The sequence below is a fragment of the Apteryx mantelli genome, chromosome 1, assembly GCF_036417845.1.
Source record: "Apteryx mantelli isolate bAptMan1 chromosome 1, bAptMan1.hap1, whole genome shotgun sequence".
NCBI lineage: Eukaryota > Metazoa > Chordata > Aves > Apterygiformes > Apterygidae > Apteryx > Apteryx mantelli.
In genome coordinates this window covers 205429104-205447413 of record NC_089978.1, presented here as the reverse complement: position 1 = coordinate 205447413, position 18310 = coordinate 205429104, and the positions used below count along the sequence as shown (strand labels likewise).

The 18310-nt window shown below is 40.2% G+C and overlaps 1 protein-coding gene across 1 annotated transcript in view; it reads right to left on the bottom strand.

The window, feature by feature from the left end:
* The window catches only part of CELSR1 (cadherin EGF LAG seven-pass G-type receptor 1), a 183415-nt gene that overhangs the window by 17732 nt on the left and 147373 nt on the right, over positions 1-18310 (bottom strand). The window contains exons 19-25 of the mRNA XM_067315932.1: positions 16188-16371; positions 13568-13711; positions 11924-12125; positions 11421-11588; positions 8816-8942; positions 7981-8181; positions 2488-2662 (exon numbers count right to left, since the gene is read on the bottom strand). Of these exons, the coding sequence (XP_067172033.1) occupies positions 2488-2662; positions 7981-8181; positions 8816-8942; positions 11421-11588; positions 11924-12125; positions 13568-13711; positions 16188-16371 (1201 nt within the window). The remainder of the gene's footprint in view (positions 1-2487; positions 2663-7980; positions 8182-8815; positions 8943-11420; positions 11589-11923; positions 12126-13567; positions 13712-16187; positions 16372-18310) is intronic.

The following is an 18310-nucleotide window of genomic DNA, read 5'->3' as shown; positions in this document are numbered from 1 at the left end:
TTAAAAATTTCCACTATTTCTCCCCATGGGGAATATCCCAAACCCTCACTCTTTGGATGATTATGTATAAGCCTTCTCCCAACTTCCAGCCTACATTTCATCATGGCAACTTGCTTTTTTATTGTGTGATTAAATGTGCTTCTTCCTTGTTGGAGTGTTGCCTATGTAAACATTTTGTTAAGGCTTTTTTCCTCCCTAAAACTCAAGGTTTCCTTTAGTAAGTAGTCTGGTCCCATCCCCCTTAGGATCACTATGCCCCAGGCTGAAATGAACGTGGTTTTGAGCATGGAAAATAACAAAAAAAGAAATACAATTGGGCACATCTACTGCTGCTGTAGCTTCACTTCTTCAGGATAGCTATAACAGAAATGAACTGGGCTGGATATTTATCCTTTAAATTAGAAAAAATGTCCTTTGGATGTCCAAGACTAAAATCCCTTCCCATACCTAGACTTTTCTACTATTTGGAAACATAAACAATGCATCTGTCATAAAGAAGTTTAAAAGAAGCTGTATTTAAGATGCATGTTATGAGGTTAGAACCTTCCTACTCTTTTGATATTAAAGTTTAAAATTTATAGAAGAAGCTTACTTAAAATACATATGGTAACAAAGTTATCCAGAGGCAAGAAATCCCATACTCTGCTATTTTACTTATGATGAAATAATCTTCTCTTCAGCTGATTTCTAAAATTGGAAGGGCAAACTAATGGCTTATTTCACTTTATCCTTCATTCAGCAAAATCTTCTGACTTCCTCAATAATAGGGATCTGATTTTTTTTTTTATTTAAGTGAATTGTAAATTCAGTAGATTCATAGCTTAAATGACAGCAGACAACCCGGAACCATAATTCTTCATATATGCATAGTTGTAATAGTGTAAAATAGTTCCATATTACAGAGAACAATATCTATATAGAAAAATGGAAAAATGATGTAGCTTATAAAATTTAGATTGCATAACACTGCTCTTGAGAAAGTCTCAATTCATTTAAAATTCAAGAGAGAAATACTTTAAACATGAAACAGAATATCTTTCTGACAAAGTTCTTCTGAAGGGTTATGTGCTCTGAAATAAAAATCGTTTGTTGTTTACTGCTATTTAATGATTATTCTTCATTTCTAACAGAAATTATGATATCAATTCTTTGATGGTATTTCAATGTTCTTGAATGTATTGCAGTAGTCTTGTGTGTATTGATATAAGTTACACAGGTTTGAAATATTCTAGAAGTTCAAAGATAATTTCTATTTAAAATATCAGGAATATGTCCAGAGTGGTAGAGCCTTCTAGGCTGTACCTGCCCCTGTATCCTGTATAAATTGATAAAAGCAGAAATTATTTATGCACAAGGTGAAATGGAAAAAGTTAACAGTTCTCCACAAAGGATACCTGTACTATCCTTATGCTACGCTTGTGCATTATACTTTTTAACTCACATGGAAAAAAAACAACATATATTTGTAAAAGTATGACTTGCTCTGTAATATTTTTCCAAGTGTACATGAGTGATAGCTATTTGATCTGAGAGACAGCTAAAATTCTGTCATTACTGACAGGATTTTGTTATCTGCAAAAATAAAAGTAATAATTGTGTACAAGTTAACTGTCTGACTGCTATTTGATTTCCCATATGGCAAGATATATCCTGAAATAGTTGAACCGAAAAACCCCACTCCAACTGTTCTGTGAAGCACACTTCCCAAGTTGCTGTCTGCCTGAATTAATGCAGCACCATGTGCTTAAGGTAGCACTTGAAATGTCTGGCTGCAAAAACAGGCACGGTGAAGGCGGAGATAGGTGTGCTCCTGTGCATCATACTGGAAGAGTTTAAAAGATTACTGCCTCCAGCTTTTCATTATTTTTCCTAGACTGGAAGTTATTGCCTTTGTATCTGTAATGAAGTAAAAGGCTGCTCAAATATTCCAAGTTTGTTTTCAAGCCAAGAAAAGCAGAACTGCTGAAATCCCCTTCAGGGACCAGTTACTGCTGGTAGAGGGTGGGCAATGGGGATGTCCAGAGAAGGGCAGGAATGCCCAGTGGGTAACGTCGCTTCTGAAGCCGCTGCACCTAGCTCCCCACGAGACGGCGCGTCTATGCCCTGCAGCTACCAACACAGGGGAGGAAAATTTCTGAAGGCTGCAAGCAAAGTCATTACCATAAAAATGTTATTCCCAAGCAATGTCAACAAGTCCTGTTTTAATCTGCGTTCAATTATGTTTATGTTATTGTAAAACCCTCAGTATCACTTTAACTGGGACAATGGATATTTGGTGCACAGATCTGCCAAATTCAGGCTGACTTCTGGTATTCATCATTTGGTGTTGCCCTCATTCAGGAAAGCATTTCAGTGCCAGCAGCACCTGAACACATGCACAGCTGTCTTGGACAGGGTAACTTTCCTGAATCTGGCTAGTGAAGACGGCAGGGAAAGCAAACAAAGCTGTCCGGGGGTTGGTGAAGGGTCTCTGTTGACTTTTGGTACCTGTTATAATGGCGGGAATGCCCCAGCCAACGACGTAGTAGAACCGCATGTGCCCAAAGTTGATGTTCCTCACTTCGGTCAGCATTCGGTAGATGTGGAGCTGCTCCACAAACATCCACGCAAAGGTGCTCATGTAGAAATAATGCAGGAGGATGGCAATCACCGTACATACGAACTGTGGAAGGGAAAGGGCACTGAAATTAGAGTTGCCGGGCTGAATCATGCAACTTGGTGAGTCACCGGCTCCCCAGTGCAGCTGAAGGAAAGTTGTAATATAAAGGTTTGGCAGAAAGAATACATTGCCATTAATTTACATTTTTGACAGCTTTCAGAGTTTCAGAAAAGCTGTTCACATTGTGAAAACTAATTTTTTTATCATTTGGCCTGTGCCGAGCCCAGTTGGGTTTTACACTATCAGTTCAACGTGCTTTTAGTCACTGCCCTGCAAGTTCTGTGGTTAATTCCTCCGAGCATGTTTGCTGAAGAGGCAACAAATTCAGTTATTCTGACCCCCGCCTCCTCCTCCTGCACGTAGGACTGGCGGGATGGGCAGAGCTCAGAGCTGCAGCTGTTTTTCCCGGTGTGGAGAAGCGGAGCAGAAAGCTGTGATGCTCCTGTGATGGCTGCAGACCCTCTACTCCATCTCATGTGTGGGCCTCAGCTGCGCCCTGGCAAACCTGTGAACCCAGCAATGGCAAATTCAACTGCCCTGTGATGACTGCCTGAGGCAAACTGATCTCACTGTGCAGCCAACAGACCACTCCTGAGACTGCCACCTTCATCCCTGCACTGACTCGGTGTCTCCCATTACCAAAGTAAGGGTTGTCCTGTGGGGTTTTCTGCTACTTCACTCTCTCCACCGAGACAGCTGTCTGCTCAAGGAAGACCCTATTTGGTACACTTTTGTTTTATACAGACACTGTTTTGTGCTCAATATTAATAAACAGAAAGTACAAGGAAACTTCCCTTATGTTTGGCAGAGGAGCAGGTGAGGTGTGAGATGGATCTTCAGCCTTCAGTTTAGGACCAGACCCTGAGAAAGTCCTCCTTCCCGCCTTGACAAACTTCACTTTGGGGACAGAAATCTGCGCAGCTTCAGTCCAGGAAGAGTGAACTTGCTGCACATGAGCAACACATGATCTGTAGACTCAAAGAAATCCAACTTTCCCTTGAGGTATTTTCTTGTCAGTTAAATGAAAGATATGTTTCACAAACAGGGAAAATTTCATGTGAAATTATGATCTAGCGTAAGACCAGTGAACCATTTTGTGCCTATGTGACTGTATCATAAAGATCTTTGATGTTCAGGCTAGAATTCAGATGCAGTAACAATTTGGGTCAAAGCAGCTGAGAGTTCAGCTCCTGGAGGGTAGGCAAGGCTTACACAATGAGACAGTAACTCATCAGCGAGTGTTGACAAAAATGCTATGAAAAGGAGACAGTGAAGCTGCATTAATAGGAATAGAAACAGGCTATGGCTAAGACTGTTTGGCCATGCTACAATTTTGTTCAAAAATGGAAAAAAAAATAACAAGAAAGGTTTTCTTTATTTAGAAAGTGATAATGAGGGAAAGGTCCGTTCCATCTGCAGCTCCTTTTCTGGGATTCTTTAAGAAGATTTGAGGAGCAAAAGCAGGGATGCTTCCATGGGGAAAGGTTGTGAGTGCCTCCTCTGTCCTTGTGTCTCTGATCTTCACTGATTAACCCTGTAGACCCTTGGATAGCTATATCTCAACGAGTTACTGAGGACATCTGGCCATTATCACTGGACTAGAATGATACAGTCTGAAGCAGATTGCTGCCCGCTCCCCAGATAAATCCAAAAAGTGGAACCAACATTTCCCGATACCAAAATCGGAATATTTGACTAGGAGGTGGGTGAGTGGGTTCTAGGCCCTACCCAGCCTGTGTGGGGAGGATTAACTTCCCTTCCTCTCCAATGCAGAAAAATGCCCCAGCTGGCAGACTGTAGGATATGCTGGGTCCAGAAATATTTGACCTTCCTCTTGAGACTGAACTACTTTGTAATCAGGCACAGACAAGGCATGAGGAGACAAGGAAAGCAGGCATGGCTGGTCTGATGCTGGCCTGGTAGTTCACACCTTCAGCTAGGAACAAGAAGTGCTGCACCTTCAGGTCCCAGGCCTGGTTTTGGTTTTTATCCAATAGCAGCAGCATGAGAATAGGTGGACCATCAGCTCTGCCAGCCTGAGACCAGTGAAAACGAAAGATCCGCTGAAACCAAAGAGACTGTGTCATTAGCGTGACTCAGAGAAACACCTACAGTGAGTAAAAAATAGTAGCTCAAGGCATCCCTGTGACAAAATGGATTTCTTGAACCCTGTGATCTTCACAGAGCTGCATTTCTGTAGTATTTGCTAACCAACTTTTGCTCCCAACTTAACTGTCTGATGGGTGAAAAAAGGAATGACCACCAGCATCCAACAGCTGCATTAAGACCTAAAAACTAACCTTCTCCCCTCAGAAGCAAAGCAAAGGATTCTGCCCAGAATCTGCTGATAAGTTAAAATTAAGATGGCTTTGTGTAAGCATTCAGTTTCTGTTTCAAAATGTTTTACACTGTGTTTTTGATCCTTTGTTCCTGTGTAGCACTGTCCAAGCTTTCAGATTTTGGCATGACTTTTTAGTGTTTTTCCATGCTATAATGCTCAGAGCCATAAGCCATATTTCCTTGTTTAACTTTACACAGTGAAAGAACCATATAAAGACCATCAGCTTTCTGGATTCACTTACTGCATCAGCTTTATTACAACACCAAACTTTATTGAAAATGTAGCTCACCAAATAAAAGACCTTTCCTTCCTCTAGGTATGCAGGGCTCTTTTTGTTCCTACCAGCACATGTATATGTGTAGATTGCTGCCCTGAATATTACCTTTTTCAGGTAAGGAAAAAAAAGAAAATAAATCACCTTCTATCAATAGTACATGGAAAGATTAAAACCTCACCCAGAAATGTGACTGTTAATTTACAGAAACCCATAAAAGCCAGGCTCGGTGCCAAGCAGCGCAGCATTATTTGTGCTCCAACATTCTTTTCCTCTTTATGTTCATCAGTGCATGACTCGTTAGACAACTCTCATTCCACACAGACAGATGAATAATTGTCTCAAGTAGACATAGCTTACAGACCTCCTAACTTCTCAGACTGACTGGTTGGGCTGTAAGGAGCAGCCTTCTGTTGTATGAAATATATTCTGCAACTTAAAGGGTTTCTTAAGTGGGTTAAAAGTTTGGGATGTTTCATGGAGTCCTAGTAACTGAACTGTATAGGACATTATCACACCATGAACCCAGTAGCGTGAAAATGGGAAGGAGCAAAAGAGAAGTCTCAGAAAGTACAACCACTGGTGTTTGTGGTACTGCTGAAGTGAACTGTTTTACTAGTTTTATATCCATTTGCTTGATACTTCATGATATTATAAAAGGAATTTGGAAATGAAGAATCTTCATTTACTGTGGTGTTTTTAGCAAGATCTTGCAGGGATCTGGGCTTGGCCCCTCAGTTTTCATGTCAGAGATCTGAAAAAGTATAAACACCCTGCTAGTGAAATGCAGTGAAAAATGAGTGGCACGCTCAAGAAGGCATGGGAAAGGTCAAGTTACACAGAGTGCTGGGGATCAATTGGTAAGGTGAGTCCATCTGAGCAACAATTATTTTAATATGCAAACTCATATATTATGAAACAAAGACCATAGGTCACACAGGATGCGAGACCACATCCCATAGAGCAGGTCACTGCAAAAGACAGTCACAGCAGATAAGAGACAGGAGGTCCTGGTGCAGGAGAATATCAGAATACGGGACAGGAAGTGGTACTATCTGCTGGAATGCTTTATCCAGTTTAGCATTCAAAAATTTCCAAAATTTGGGGGAAAAAATGTCCAGGAAAAAAAAAAGTCAATAGAGTGATTTGAATCTTAGAAAGTGAAAATATTAAGAAGCTCTACTTTGTTTTGTTTTCCAAAAGAAATATTTTTGAATAGAGGCTTCTTGGGAAGACAGATTTGATAATAGATGTCTCTCAAATTTATTAGGAAAAGGTTTTAACAGGATCTAGTGATTGGAAATTGAAGTTAGACAAAATCTGACTGGAAACACAGAATGTTTAACTGGGATGAGACACTGTGACACCTTATTAATAGAGCTAAGGGACTCTGCCATCATATCAAATCTCTAAGTTAAGGTCAGATACTTTCTAAAATGTATGTTATAGCTCAGACTGGTATTAGAATCCAGGGTGAAACTTCTAGGCTTGTGTTATAGAATAGCAGGTTAGGATAGATGGTTAGGCATAATGGTGTCGTTACCGTAATGGTGTCTTTATCCTTTAAATGTAGGCATTTTCTCCCATTTCTGTCCCTTGGACAGTGCCGAATCAGTGTGGTTCATTCTTTGGTGTTTTCATCTCAAGATTATGCTTCTCACAAGATTTAAATTGAAACATGTACAATAAAGGATTTTTAAAAGATATGTCTTCTTTAGAGTCTTCAGACACTTACACTAACATTGAATGTTCTTAATTACTGTAAGGACATATTTGTATGATATTACATACTTTTTATTGCATGCCACTCCCCATCTGTCTGCTGACTGGTAAAGGAGACTCTGAAGCTTTGCAGTGATGGAAGAAGGGTTTGCTTGTTTTTCTTCTACCTGTCTTCATGGCAACCAGGTTTTTTGAAATGGGTGCTAGTAAGAATTAACCTCAATATTATGTATAATGCTACACAGTTAAGATAGCAGTGATGTCCTGGGCACAGAACATAGATACATCATGTGTGCTGTGTTTCATGTTCAGTTTCATTCATAGCTTGTGTTTCCTGACATGCACAATGCTGAAGGTGCCTGCACTAAGCTTTGACAACAGATATGATGGGCTGAAGCCAAAAATCACTGCAGCTGGAAAGCACAAAGCAAAGCAACAGGTTTCTTCCTGATTCTTGAATGTAGCAAGCTACCCTATGCCTGACAAGTGGCTTCTCCAGAATGGCCTTGGTATGTGTGCCACATGCATATTAGCACCTGCACAGCAACACAGTTGACAACCTACCAGTCAACGCCAGGAGCCGTTTGGGCTTGTAAGGTACCTGCTGCAGGAGAAACTGGAGCGCCCCTACTGAACAGACAAAGCAAGACAGAAAACATACTGATGGAAAGAAAGGAAGAAATCAATATTCCGGGATCAGTTCCTGAGAGAAGCCCTCAACATGGCTGCTGTGATTTGGTCTCTGAAAACAATGTATAGTTGGATAGTACCCTCTTCTGGCATTGCTATTCATCATATAAACCACAAAAGAACAATAAAAGTTTGATGCTTTTCAAATGATTGTTTAGGCCAAATAGGGGTAAAAAGGAGAGAAAGTGAAACAGATGGATGCAAGTAAAAATTGCAGTGTGAACTCAATTTAAAGCTTGGCAACAACTTTAACAAGCACACAGAAAGTGGTATACCATAAGCACCAAGTCTTACCGGGTTTTCAGTCTGGTTGATTCCAATAAGAAAGACAAGCTCAGAGAAGAAAAGGGCAGCCACCAGGTTTTTGTGGATACTGTGCAAGTTGGAACGCAGTGTACGGATGAGAACCAGCAATATGAAGGTGATCAGCAAAGACACCAGCGAAATGGATACAGTTGTGTAAGTGACAATCTTCAGAGGAAGCACCTCCCCGTTCTGCAGAACGACAGATTGACAGGGCTTCTGAGTTTTTCTTTCCTTTCCCTCCAATCAAAGCTACTACTTGCAAAGTCAGTGTTTTCATTACTGCTGAGCCAACATACAGACTTTCTTTAGGACCAATGGGAGTGGGGACAATGGGAATGCCATCTCCTGAGTCACTCAACCTTTTGAGCATGTAGAGGAATACCCAAAGGGACAGACAGTTAAGCAAGAATCCCAAATAACTGGAGGCCAGTCTGCCCTGTTGATGCTATTCTGAGAGGCTGAAAGACCTCTGGGGTTTGTGTGTTTGCTCCTGCCTTTTGTGATCCTTAATATCGTAATATTAAGTGATGTCATTTTTATCAGGTGTCAATGGTATCATAACTGTAATCCTGGTCTCATTCCCTTCTCTGCATGGCCCTGTGCAGTGTAGCTGGGGAGGTTATGCATTGCTGGCTACACCGTCCACTGACCAGGTAAAAGATTCCTTTTGGATAGAGAAGGCTGATGCAATGGTGGGCGCCATCAGATAAAGGGCAACACGCTCCTGACACACTGCAAGAAGGGACTGATCCACTGACGATGCTCTGAATCAAGTTCAGCCCCCTCGAAAATCACATTGACGCACCAGCTGCGGATCACCCACCTCTCGTTTCGAAATGTCCATTAGGACGGCAAAGCTGGTCAGATGGTTGCACTGGCAAGCGATATGGCTCTGGTTTCTGGAAAACAGCTCACATCCTTTGGAGGACCAGGCACCTGTTCCACCAATCCTGTGGGAAAAAAGGGTCACTTCCGAATGCCGCTCTGTGATCACTCCCTTGCCTCCCACTGCTATTACCCTCTGAGGCAGCTCTGGCTCTGAAACCAGAAAGGTCACTTAGTACTGAGACAGAGAGAAATATTTATAGCTGTCACCTGCTTTAAAGAATATCATCAACTTAAAAAAGTCTTGAGTTAGAAGTAGTGTCTGATATGACACCTGACTTTGACTGCCAAATTTTGTGGTTTTATAAAAACCTGCTTTGATTAAAAAAAAAAATCTTGCATTTTTGTCCTTGACTATACAAGCAAGAAGGCAAAGCGATTACCCAGTGCAGACTGTGGAACTGGCCATAGCAAAGTGCTGTCAGCTATGTGGGGTAAAAACACCAGAAGCGCAGACAGATAAATATTTTTCAGTCATCCCTATCTCCCTCGATGTAGACACTGCTTTTAACACTCTTATGAGAAATATGTTTCAGCAGAAATACGATCTCTGTCATAGAGTTCTGCTAAAAAGTAGACAAGAAAATGTTAAAAATAGTATTTTATATCAGGAGATCTCCTGTATTAACATTGTGGAGGAACTGCTCCTTTAAAAATTCTTCCCAGTTCAACCTTGTTTAACTCCACCAACTTTAGAAATGATTTTGTATCAACAGTAATTATTCTATTCTGAAGTGAATGAGTAATAAAAATCCTCTTGTAGTTACTGAGAGAGATTTTAATTAGACATTACAGGTGATCTTTTTCATTCAGCAATAAAATATTTATTAAACTGCTTTAATATCACTTTCTCTCGTAACATTCTCACTTTTTAAAAACTCTTTTGTTACATGCTTTTTAACTGCCGTTATAGGAAAACAGACAGCAATGCCAATGCAGTTGCTAGCAAATACTGATGAATCACTTTAGAGCTAATGGGTTATTCAAGCCCATACTATGCTTAAAAATTTATGATAAAAGCACCTGCCATTCCCTCATATTTGGCAGAGTCATCTGTACCTAGAAGCAAATAGGATGTTAAGAAATTACTTATCTAACCTTTGTGTTATCATCTCTGACTACTTTATAAGCAGGCAAATGGAATAGTTTATTATTGCTAATAGACTGCTGATAGATTTTTGTTGCCTCATTGATACTTTCAATGATGCAAACTCAGTAAGCCTTTTTGACCAGGAGGCAAACATTTGCTTTTCTACTTCCAGCATAGGATAGTCCCTTTTAATGGATTTTTCCATAGGTTTACTAGAGGCTTTGGGTCATTAGGGAAAGCAGTAATAGCTATTCCTCTTTTACCCTGGGCTGACGATATCATCCTCTCAGTATACATCTGGTTTTATGGTCAAAATTTGCATATGTAATAGTTACAATATTGTGAAATTATAACTTGCTGAGCATGTAGTTACCTCTCAATAAATTTTCTTTTGCTTTATCCGCACTCTTGAAATATATGCAATGGGATTGTTGTGTTTTCATAATGCCATAAACCCAACAAAACACTTATGGGGATACACAGTTCTTAAAAGCTCTTTTACAGTTCTTTAACTTTTCCAAATACAAAAGACCTAAATGAGCTATTTTCAGAATATTTCATCAACTCCCTCACACCTCCCTCCTTGAGAGCCAAGCACTCTCTGCCTATGTTTGCTGTCCTGTATTGGGACCGCTTCCTAATAACAGTGTGGCAACAGGGAGATGCCAAAGGTCCCAAAGAAGGTGTTTTCCTCCCCTCCATTTTTTCACTAAAACAGATGAAAACAAATACATAGCAGCAGACGGAAGGAAAGATAAGTTGCTTCTTGCAAGCACAACTCTCTTTGGGTTGACTTTTGATTCCAAAATGATCTTTGAGATATAAAATCTCCAGCCTTACCATTTTATCTGCAAAATCTCAATCTTCCTTTTTAACCAACATGAAGACTAGCTTTTGTAATTTTTTGCACTGGCCCTGGCTGAGGCATCTAGGTTAGCTGCCTGCCTGCCTTATATTCTTTCTATAGTCACTGGAGTGTGACAGGAGAAAATGCAGCCCATATAAGATTGAATCATGCTTTGGAGATGCCCTCCTAAAAAGAGAGCAAGGGGCAATGAGATTCCTGACTTAGGGACCTCAGGTGAGTGATAAACCCAGGCATTTGAGCTGGACTGTGCCTGTATATGTTTTGGGCAAAGAGCATGAGCAAAAACAAGGAGAATGTGAGATTTATTATTACTGGGTGAGAATAAACCATGTGAGAAGACAAGATGGCACTGCATGAATTTGCTAGAAAGCACACGGCTAATCCTTCATTTGAGGAGTTATGATGATTTTATTTCCCTTGCTGATGGGAAGTGATTACATGGCTTCATTCAACCAGGAATTCATTGCCTGTTGACTGAACTAAAGCAGAAGAGATCATGTTCTCCTCCTGAATTATCTTCCTAGCCTAGACTTCTCTGCTAGAGACAGATCCCACCCACAGCCCTAAAGAAACCAGGAAACATACGCGATGGAGTGATTCCAGAATACGCAGACGGGCTTCGTTCGCTCCTCCGTTTCCAGCATGGCGTACTCCACGATGATGGGCTTTTCCACCAGGTTGGGTGGAAGCTCCCCATCACTGTGAACAGCTGTGCTCACTACAGGTGTGTTAATAACTGGACGATTTGGCAATCTGCAGAAGGAGAAAAATTGCAAAATGTTCTAAACATTAAAATGCAAAACACCTATTTGGTAAGTACTGCAAATAAAAGATTTCCAGTTGCTTCCATTGAGAAAGTGAAGTGGATGCACTGTCAGACTTCCACGCAGCTAGATTTCTAAAAGCAATTGGCGCTACTGAAGTGGTCATTCTCCCACAATGTGCTGGAGGAGCACGAGAGACAGTACTGCAGTGACAAGTGAATCACGCATGACATTTGATCAATATGAATGCAGCGCTGCCTCTGCCATGCACGCAGAGCAAATAGAAGGGCTTCTGCATGATTTACAAACAGGTCTAAAGTTTACCTCAAGCTCCTTCGGTCAGGATCATAGTTTTCAGGTAAAAGCTGGCCCAGCGATCGGTATATAATGACCATGGCAACAGTATATTGGGTTGAGTCATCTGGGTGTCGCTTACTTCTCTTTGTAAATGCAGTCTCAGGGCTTAGCCCATCACCCTTCACCTTAGAGGATAATCTCTGGTTTGAAGGCTTCATCGTAGGTACTGCTATGAAATTAACAGAAATATTAAATTCTTTCCATATGGCTTCAGAGACACCATTTAACCTGGCATTTTTACTTAGCAAAGATACAGAAATGTTTCTGTTGTTATAACTCTAGGTTTGCAGGACTGGGCACACTCTTAATGTAATATTTTATACTTGTAGTAAAATTTTAACACATTCTATAGTTATACAACTGATAATCTAATAACCATTGAAATATTTTTAGTCTAGCTAGAAAATAAGCCACTTCTACACTAGAAGATCCAAAAATATATAAATAATCTGTGCAGGTTTTAAGGGGAGTATTAAAACAATATGCACTTTATTACTTTGCATGTATCTTCATATATGGCAAAGCTAGTAAAAATCATAAACATGACAATTGGTAACATGGGATTTTTCTATGCTAATTCTGTCATATAATGAGCTTTCAATTTTGGTGGTGTCTCTTAAAATACACATTCCCTTTTTCCTTACAGAAAAGATATAGGTCATATAAACAGATATACTATTTCTGAGAAAAAAGTCATAAAGATGTATTAGCTTATTTATTATTGTGTGTTATTTCCACAAGCGTTACTGTTTCCCTACATGGAGGATATTCATCCATGACACCTGTATAATTATTCCATTTTAGTTACTCTCTCTCTCTGCCTAATGTGGCTTGTGGTTTCATCTCAACCATCTCTGGATACTTCAGAGACTGCAAAGTCGATAATTTTCTATGTATTCTCAAACATGTCACCTATCTCCCTGCGTGACTCAGACTTTTTATTTGCTTTTTCTCTCTGATAACATGGCTCAGTTCCCAAATTTGAATTCTCCACCTCGCACATCATGTTCTTGTTGCTTGCCTTACACACTTTACAGCTTTACGTCTGCTCACATTCCTGATGTGCCTTCAGAAAGAAGCCTTGCTGCACCTGATTCCCTCTATTTTCTACATACTGCATTGACTTCCTAAAGGCTAAAGGCATATATTCCCAGTATCTTCTGGGGTGGATAAAAAACTATGTATGCCACATAGTAGGTAACTCTACACCGGCATTATTAGCAGTGAGGCCAAGAAGAATCCCAGTTATAAAGTTATGCCTTATCTTCCATTGGGAATCCATGTAAAGCACGTGAGAGCTTTGGGAGGTGGGAAAGGCCGAGGCCTTCCCTGGTGGGAACCGAGGCAGAGCATTTCTCTCGCATTGGCGTGGCAGTCTGGGGGGCTGTGAGCGAGACCTGATAGACAGGTACAGCAAGTTACACAGCCCCTCGCGCGCCCGTCAGTGCCCGGCAGGCAAAATGCCTTAGAAGTATGCACAGCTGCTCCATCCACACATAATGTTCGCTTGTGTATACTCTCACCCTAGTACCACTCCGTTTCACACGGATCAATCACAGCTCTTCTCAGACAGTCAAAACTGCCCTCCTAACATCAGCAGACGGGTTTTACCTTTCCTGTCTGAAGGTCTGAATAAGGTATCAGGGAAGATAACAGATGATTCCAGATCTTTTGGATAATCTTCTTTAATCTCATGAAATTGTGGTATTTTAGCTCCCGTAAAATTAGATTTGTCAAAGATGTCAACAGCAATAACTAGAAAAAAAAGAGTTCCCCATAAAATTAACTTCAATTCCTTCAAATATGATATGATAGCAAAATGAAACATAACTGAAAGGTTAAAATATCTGCACAATACAGAGAAGCAATTTGAACCAAAAATTACAAAGTCTAATCTGATTTCTCTCAATATCTTAAATGAAAACTAAAAGCTTATGTTCTAGCATTATGCTACATTTATAAAATTACAAATATATATAGATTGCATAGGCAATAGAAAGGAATTCACAAGACAGTATTTCCTACTAGGAAAACAGTACTGCAAACATCAGAAACATAAAGATGGCATGTTCCAGTTCCAGACTTGCCTCTTGTATGGAAAGCGAGATCTGCTGTTTCAGAAATATACTTTTTCTACATCTGTTAAATTGCAAAATCACCTAAGCAAAGAAAATAACCTGGATTTTACCTGGGAATACTTCTTAGTCCTACTCCAGTTCTCCTTCCTCTACACTAACAGTTACTTTCTGGCTCACCTCATCAGCTCTGCCTGTTGTGTAACTGCCAAAATATTTAAAAGCAGCTGAGTTGGCCTTAACTTTGCCATTTAAGAAAAGTCACTGAGTGACAATTTGTATGCTATAATAAAGTGAGAAGCTCAAAGTCCTGAGGGTAACCCTACACTGAAAGCTGTGATCCACAGCAAGTTTCTATATGAAGAAATATCCAAGTTAAGACCTGCAAATTCCCATTCCTTCCCTTGTCTCTAAATAACTCCCAGATGAGCCATTAGGAAACTCCATTAACACCATGTTCACCTGGAAAAACTGTTCAAAAGCAAACAGAACCCATTCAGTGCAGAATTGCCTCATCCATCCCAAGCTAGTTCCTTTTTACTCAGGAAAAGCTGGCTGAAAAATCAGGATTTACAACCTGCAAGAAATACGGGGTTTTGTTTTCATCTTAGTTCAGTTCAGTTATATTTTTCTCAATGTGAAGATGAAAACATTTTGATTATGATAGCCCTAAATCAAAAAGAAACATTTTGTTTTGGTTTACTAAACAGAATTGAAGTATTTCAGTTTGGTTCATTTCAACAATAATAATTCCCCTCTGGCATTTCATGACTTTATAAACTTTGTAGTTTGAATGTCTCATGTGTTTGCTTTCGTCTAGAAGCTAAGATACACTAATTTCCCATGCTGAACTCTGTCCATGTGACTGTGGACATGAAGCACTCTCAGGATAAGGTTTGTAGGTAAAGGTAATTTCACTTATTATACCAACTAGTGTAGCTGGGAACACTATTTAGATACCTTTGAAAGAGAAAAACAGAATTTGAGAATCATAGAAATGCTGCTTGGGAGAGACCTCTGCAGGTCACCCAGTCCCACCTCCTGCTTGAAGCAGGACAATCGCTAACTCCGGATCAGGTCAAATAACTGGTAGCTGGTGAGAAAATGAAATAGGGAGAAAAAGGGGAAAGAGGCAGACCAGGCGTTTACAGCCTGCTGGATGTGGAGAGGTTAGTGGCTAGTTGTCACAGAGAAGGAAATTATAATATTGCATAAAACTGAACTGAATGGGTGGGTTTGAGTCTCCAGTAGAATTAATAATTTTAGACACTGGGTTTGTCTTCTGGAAAGCATTTTGTAGGTTCACAGCCCACATGGCTCCACACCAGCGGGCCCCGGGTGCTGCGCTTCACTTCCACGTGCACCACGGGGACATGTGACGAGGCGCACTGCACTCCTGCCAGTGCAGAACTGCTATTTGCTTGTCACAGGAGGCATTTGCTGTGATAAGTAGGGAAAGCATGTTGGCAGGTTTGACACTTCCTTCTCCGTTCAGATGCCTTTGGGGTATTTTGGACCCCAAGGATATTGCTTCCGATGATGAGTTTTGCAAGGCTGAGAGGGTGACTGAAGGGTAGGATGGATGATTCTGCAAAAATACCTCTCAGAATACAAATTTCTCAGAATAGAAACTTCTACAGGAGCTGACTTTCTGGATAGGTTCCAGGGTAGGATAGCGTGTGAAAATCAAAGGTATATGATCAATAGTGGTTTTCTTTTTGTACTGCAGCAAATCTTCAGGTGGTGGAGGGGTTGTTCTTTCAAAAAAGTGTTCTAGTATTTCCAAGTATATTAGGTGGTCTCAAAAGGTATCACTGTTACTTACAAATGTTGTCCTTACTATTGTCTGTAGACCACTGTGGCTAACAAAATGCCACATGGAGCAGTGTGCCCATTCCCGTTAGGGACAACAATCCAAGCTGTCGCCGAACCTCGGCCCACAGGGAGAACAAATGAGGCACTGGAGCTCCATGGCCACTGAGAGATACAGATCAAAGCTCAACTGACTTGAAATAAATGTGTTGATTAGATTGGAAAATAAAAATATTTTGTTTCTCAGTGGATATTATTAAAAACAATAGTTAGCACCTATCTAGCACATTTTTAAAGCTCTTCTAATGTCATACAAAATGGCAGTTTTCAACACAGATACTCACTCATGTTAGTGGCAACGATGACAAAAGGTCTCATGTAGGTTTTCTTCATGTTCTGGGCCACATTGTTGAAATATTCCTCATAATGCCTTAGCAGGTGAGCTGTGCCACCCTCCGTTCGCTGAATTTGTTCCCAGTGCTCCTTGTTGCTGGGATCCAATAGAGCACTACCCACTTTGATAATATTCTGAGAAAAAAATACAGGCCTCAATTATGAGGCAAACAAAGCCTAGGCAGTCAAGTGAGGCATTGGATTTCAAGTGAGGAACATTGCAAATGATTGGCATTACTGCCTCAGGTGAGTATATAATGAAATATTTTAATCCAGGCATGTTCTACTGCAGCCTTACGAAAATATGTACACCAGTTACTCACCCTGAGGTTGTTTTACATTAAGGAAATCCCTTCAAACCTTTTATAAGCAAAGTAAGCCAAAATTGGAGGCTATAAAGGAAAAAAGTAGACAGTTCTCTTAAGACAGGAAACCTATCATGAAAATGCAGAAGGAAAACCTAACCATATTTTCTTTGTCTCAGAGAGATGAGAGACAGGAAAAGCAGAGTGCTTGCTTTGTACACTAAAGAACACACCTAGGTAAATCAAAACAATATGATATGTTAAAACCAAAAAAAACCCATCAATAGAATATTACTTTCTGTCCTATTTTGATTTTTGTTTTATTTTGTTGATTCTTGGCTAATTCTGGAAACTTACATGCTGAAGAATGAAAAGAGCAAATACTAACTTGCATATACAAACTTGGAGACCCATAAGAAATTATGTTGTTCTCCCCTCATTTTTATGTTGCTCACAAATGCTGTTAAAAAAGAGGATCTAGACAAGGACCTAAGCCCCTTCTGCTCTTTGCTACAAGATCAAACAGGGCACTCAAAGGAACCCTTAGCCAGAATGGAAAAACAAGACCCTGAATAAGAGCAGTAAATGGCTTAAATGAGAATGATGAAGATGCTGAGAAGTTTTTAATCTTGGTGTACACACGCACTATATTGTTACGCCGAAATTAAATTCCTCACTGAGGTCAAATCTGAATAAATTATGGTAGGTCTTTAACAGTAACTGGGCCTTTCATGAATGCTCAGACTAGCAGAAACCCCCTGGCCTACATTTCCATGTATTTGTATGTGCCTGAATCACTTAGAATATCATCAGTACCATGTGGAATCGCTTTTGGAGCACCAGCTCTCTAATAGGTGTGATTCGAAATTTCAAAGTGGGATTGCAAAAAATCTTTGAGCCAATAATTGGCTAAATACAATTTTGTTTGCTTTAAAACTGAAGATAGAGGGGGATCTTATCAATGTATACAAATATGTTAAGGGAGGGTGTCAAGAGGATGGAGCCAGACTCTTTTCAGTGGTGCCCAGTGACAGGACAAGGGGCAACAGGCACAAACTGAAACACAGACACTTCCATCTGAATATGAGGCAAAACTTCTTCACTGTGAGGGTGACAGAGCACTGGAACAGGTTGCCCAGAGAGGTTGTGGAGTCTCCTTCCTTGGAGATATTCAAAACCCGCCTGGACGCGATCCTGTGCAACGTGCTCTAGGTGACCCTGCTTGAGCAGGGGGGTTGGACTAGATGATCTCCAGAGGTCCCTTCCAACCTCAGCCATTCTGTGATTCTGTGATAGACAGGGTTTCTGATTTCATGCATGTTTTCTGTAAGGAAATACTAAAGCTGGAAATTATAGGCCAGGTACGATACAGATACAAGAACTTACTAATTTTTCACATTTCCTACAAAAGATTTGTAAAGAGATTGCAGGAAATCCAATGTGAAATCAAACAGAATAAACCATTCTCAGAGTTAGTTCACTCCACATTTAAATGAAAGTGATCAAATTAGGCAGGTTTTCCAACAAAATGGAATAGGGTAGATAAAGCTATTTCATCCAGGAATAGAACATCAATTTTATTTTTTAATTTGGGAAATTTACTTTTGGATGTTAGTATGATGATATTTATTATAAACATGCTTTCCATGATATATGTATTCTACACATACACGTGTGCATACACACGTGTGCATGTGGACCCACAAGCGCAAACATAACCAACTTCCCATTTTAAATTGAGAAGCCTGACTCATTTGTGAAAAACATCA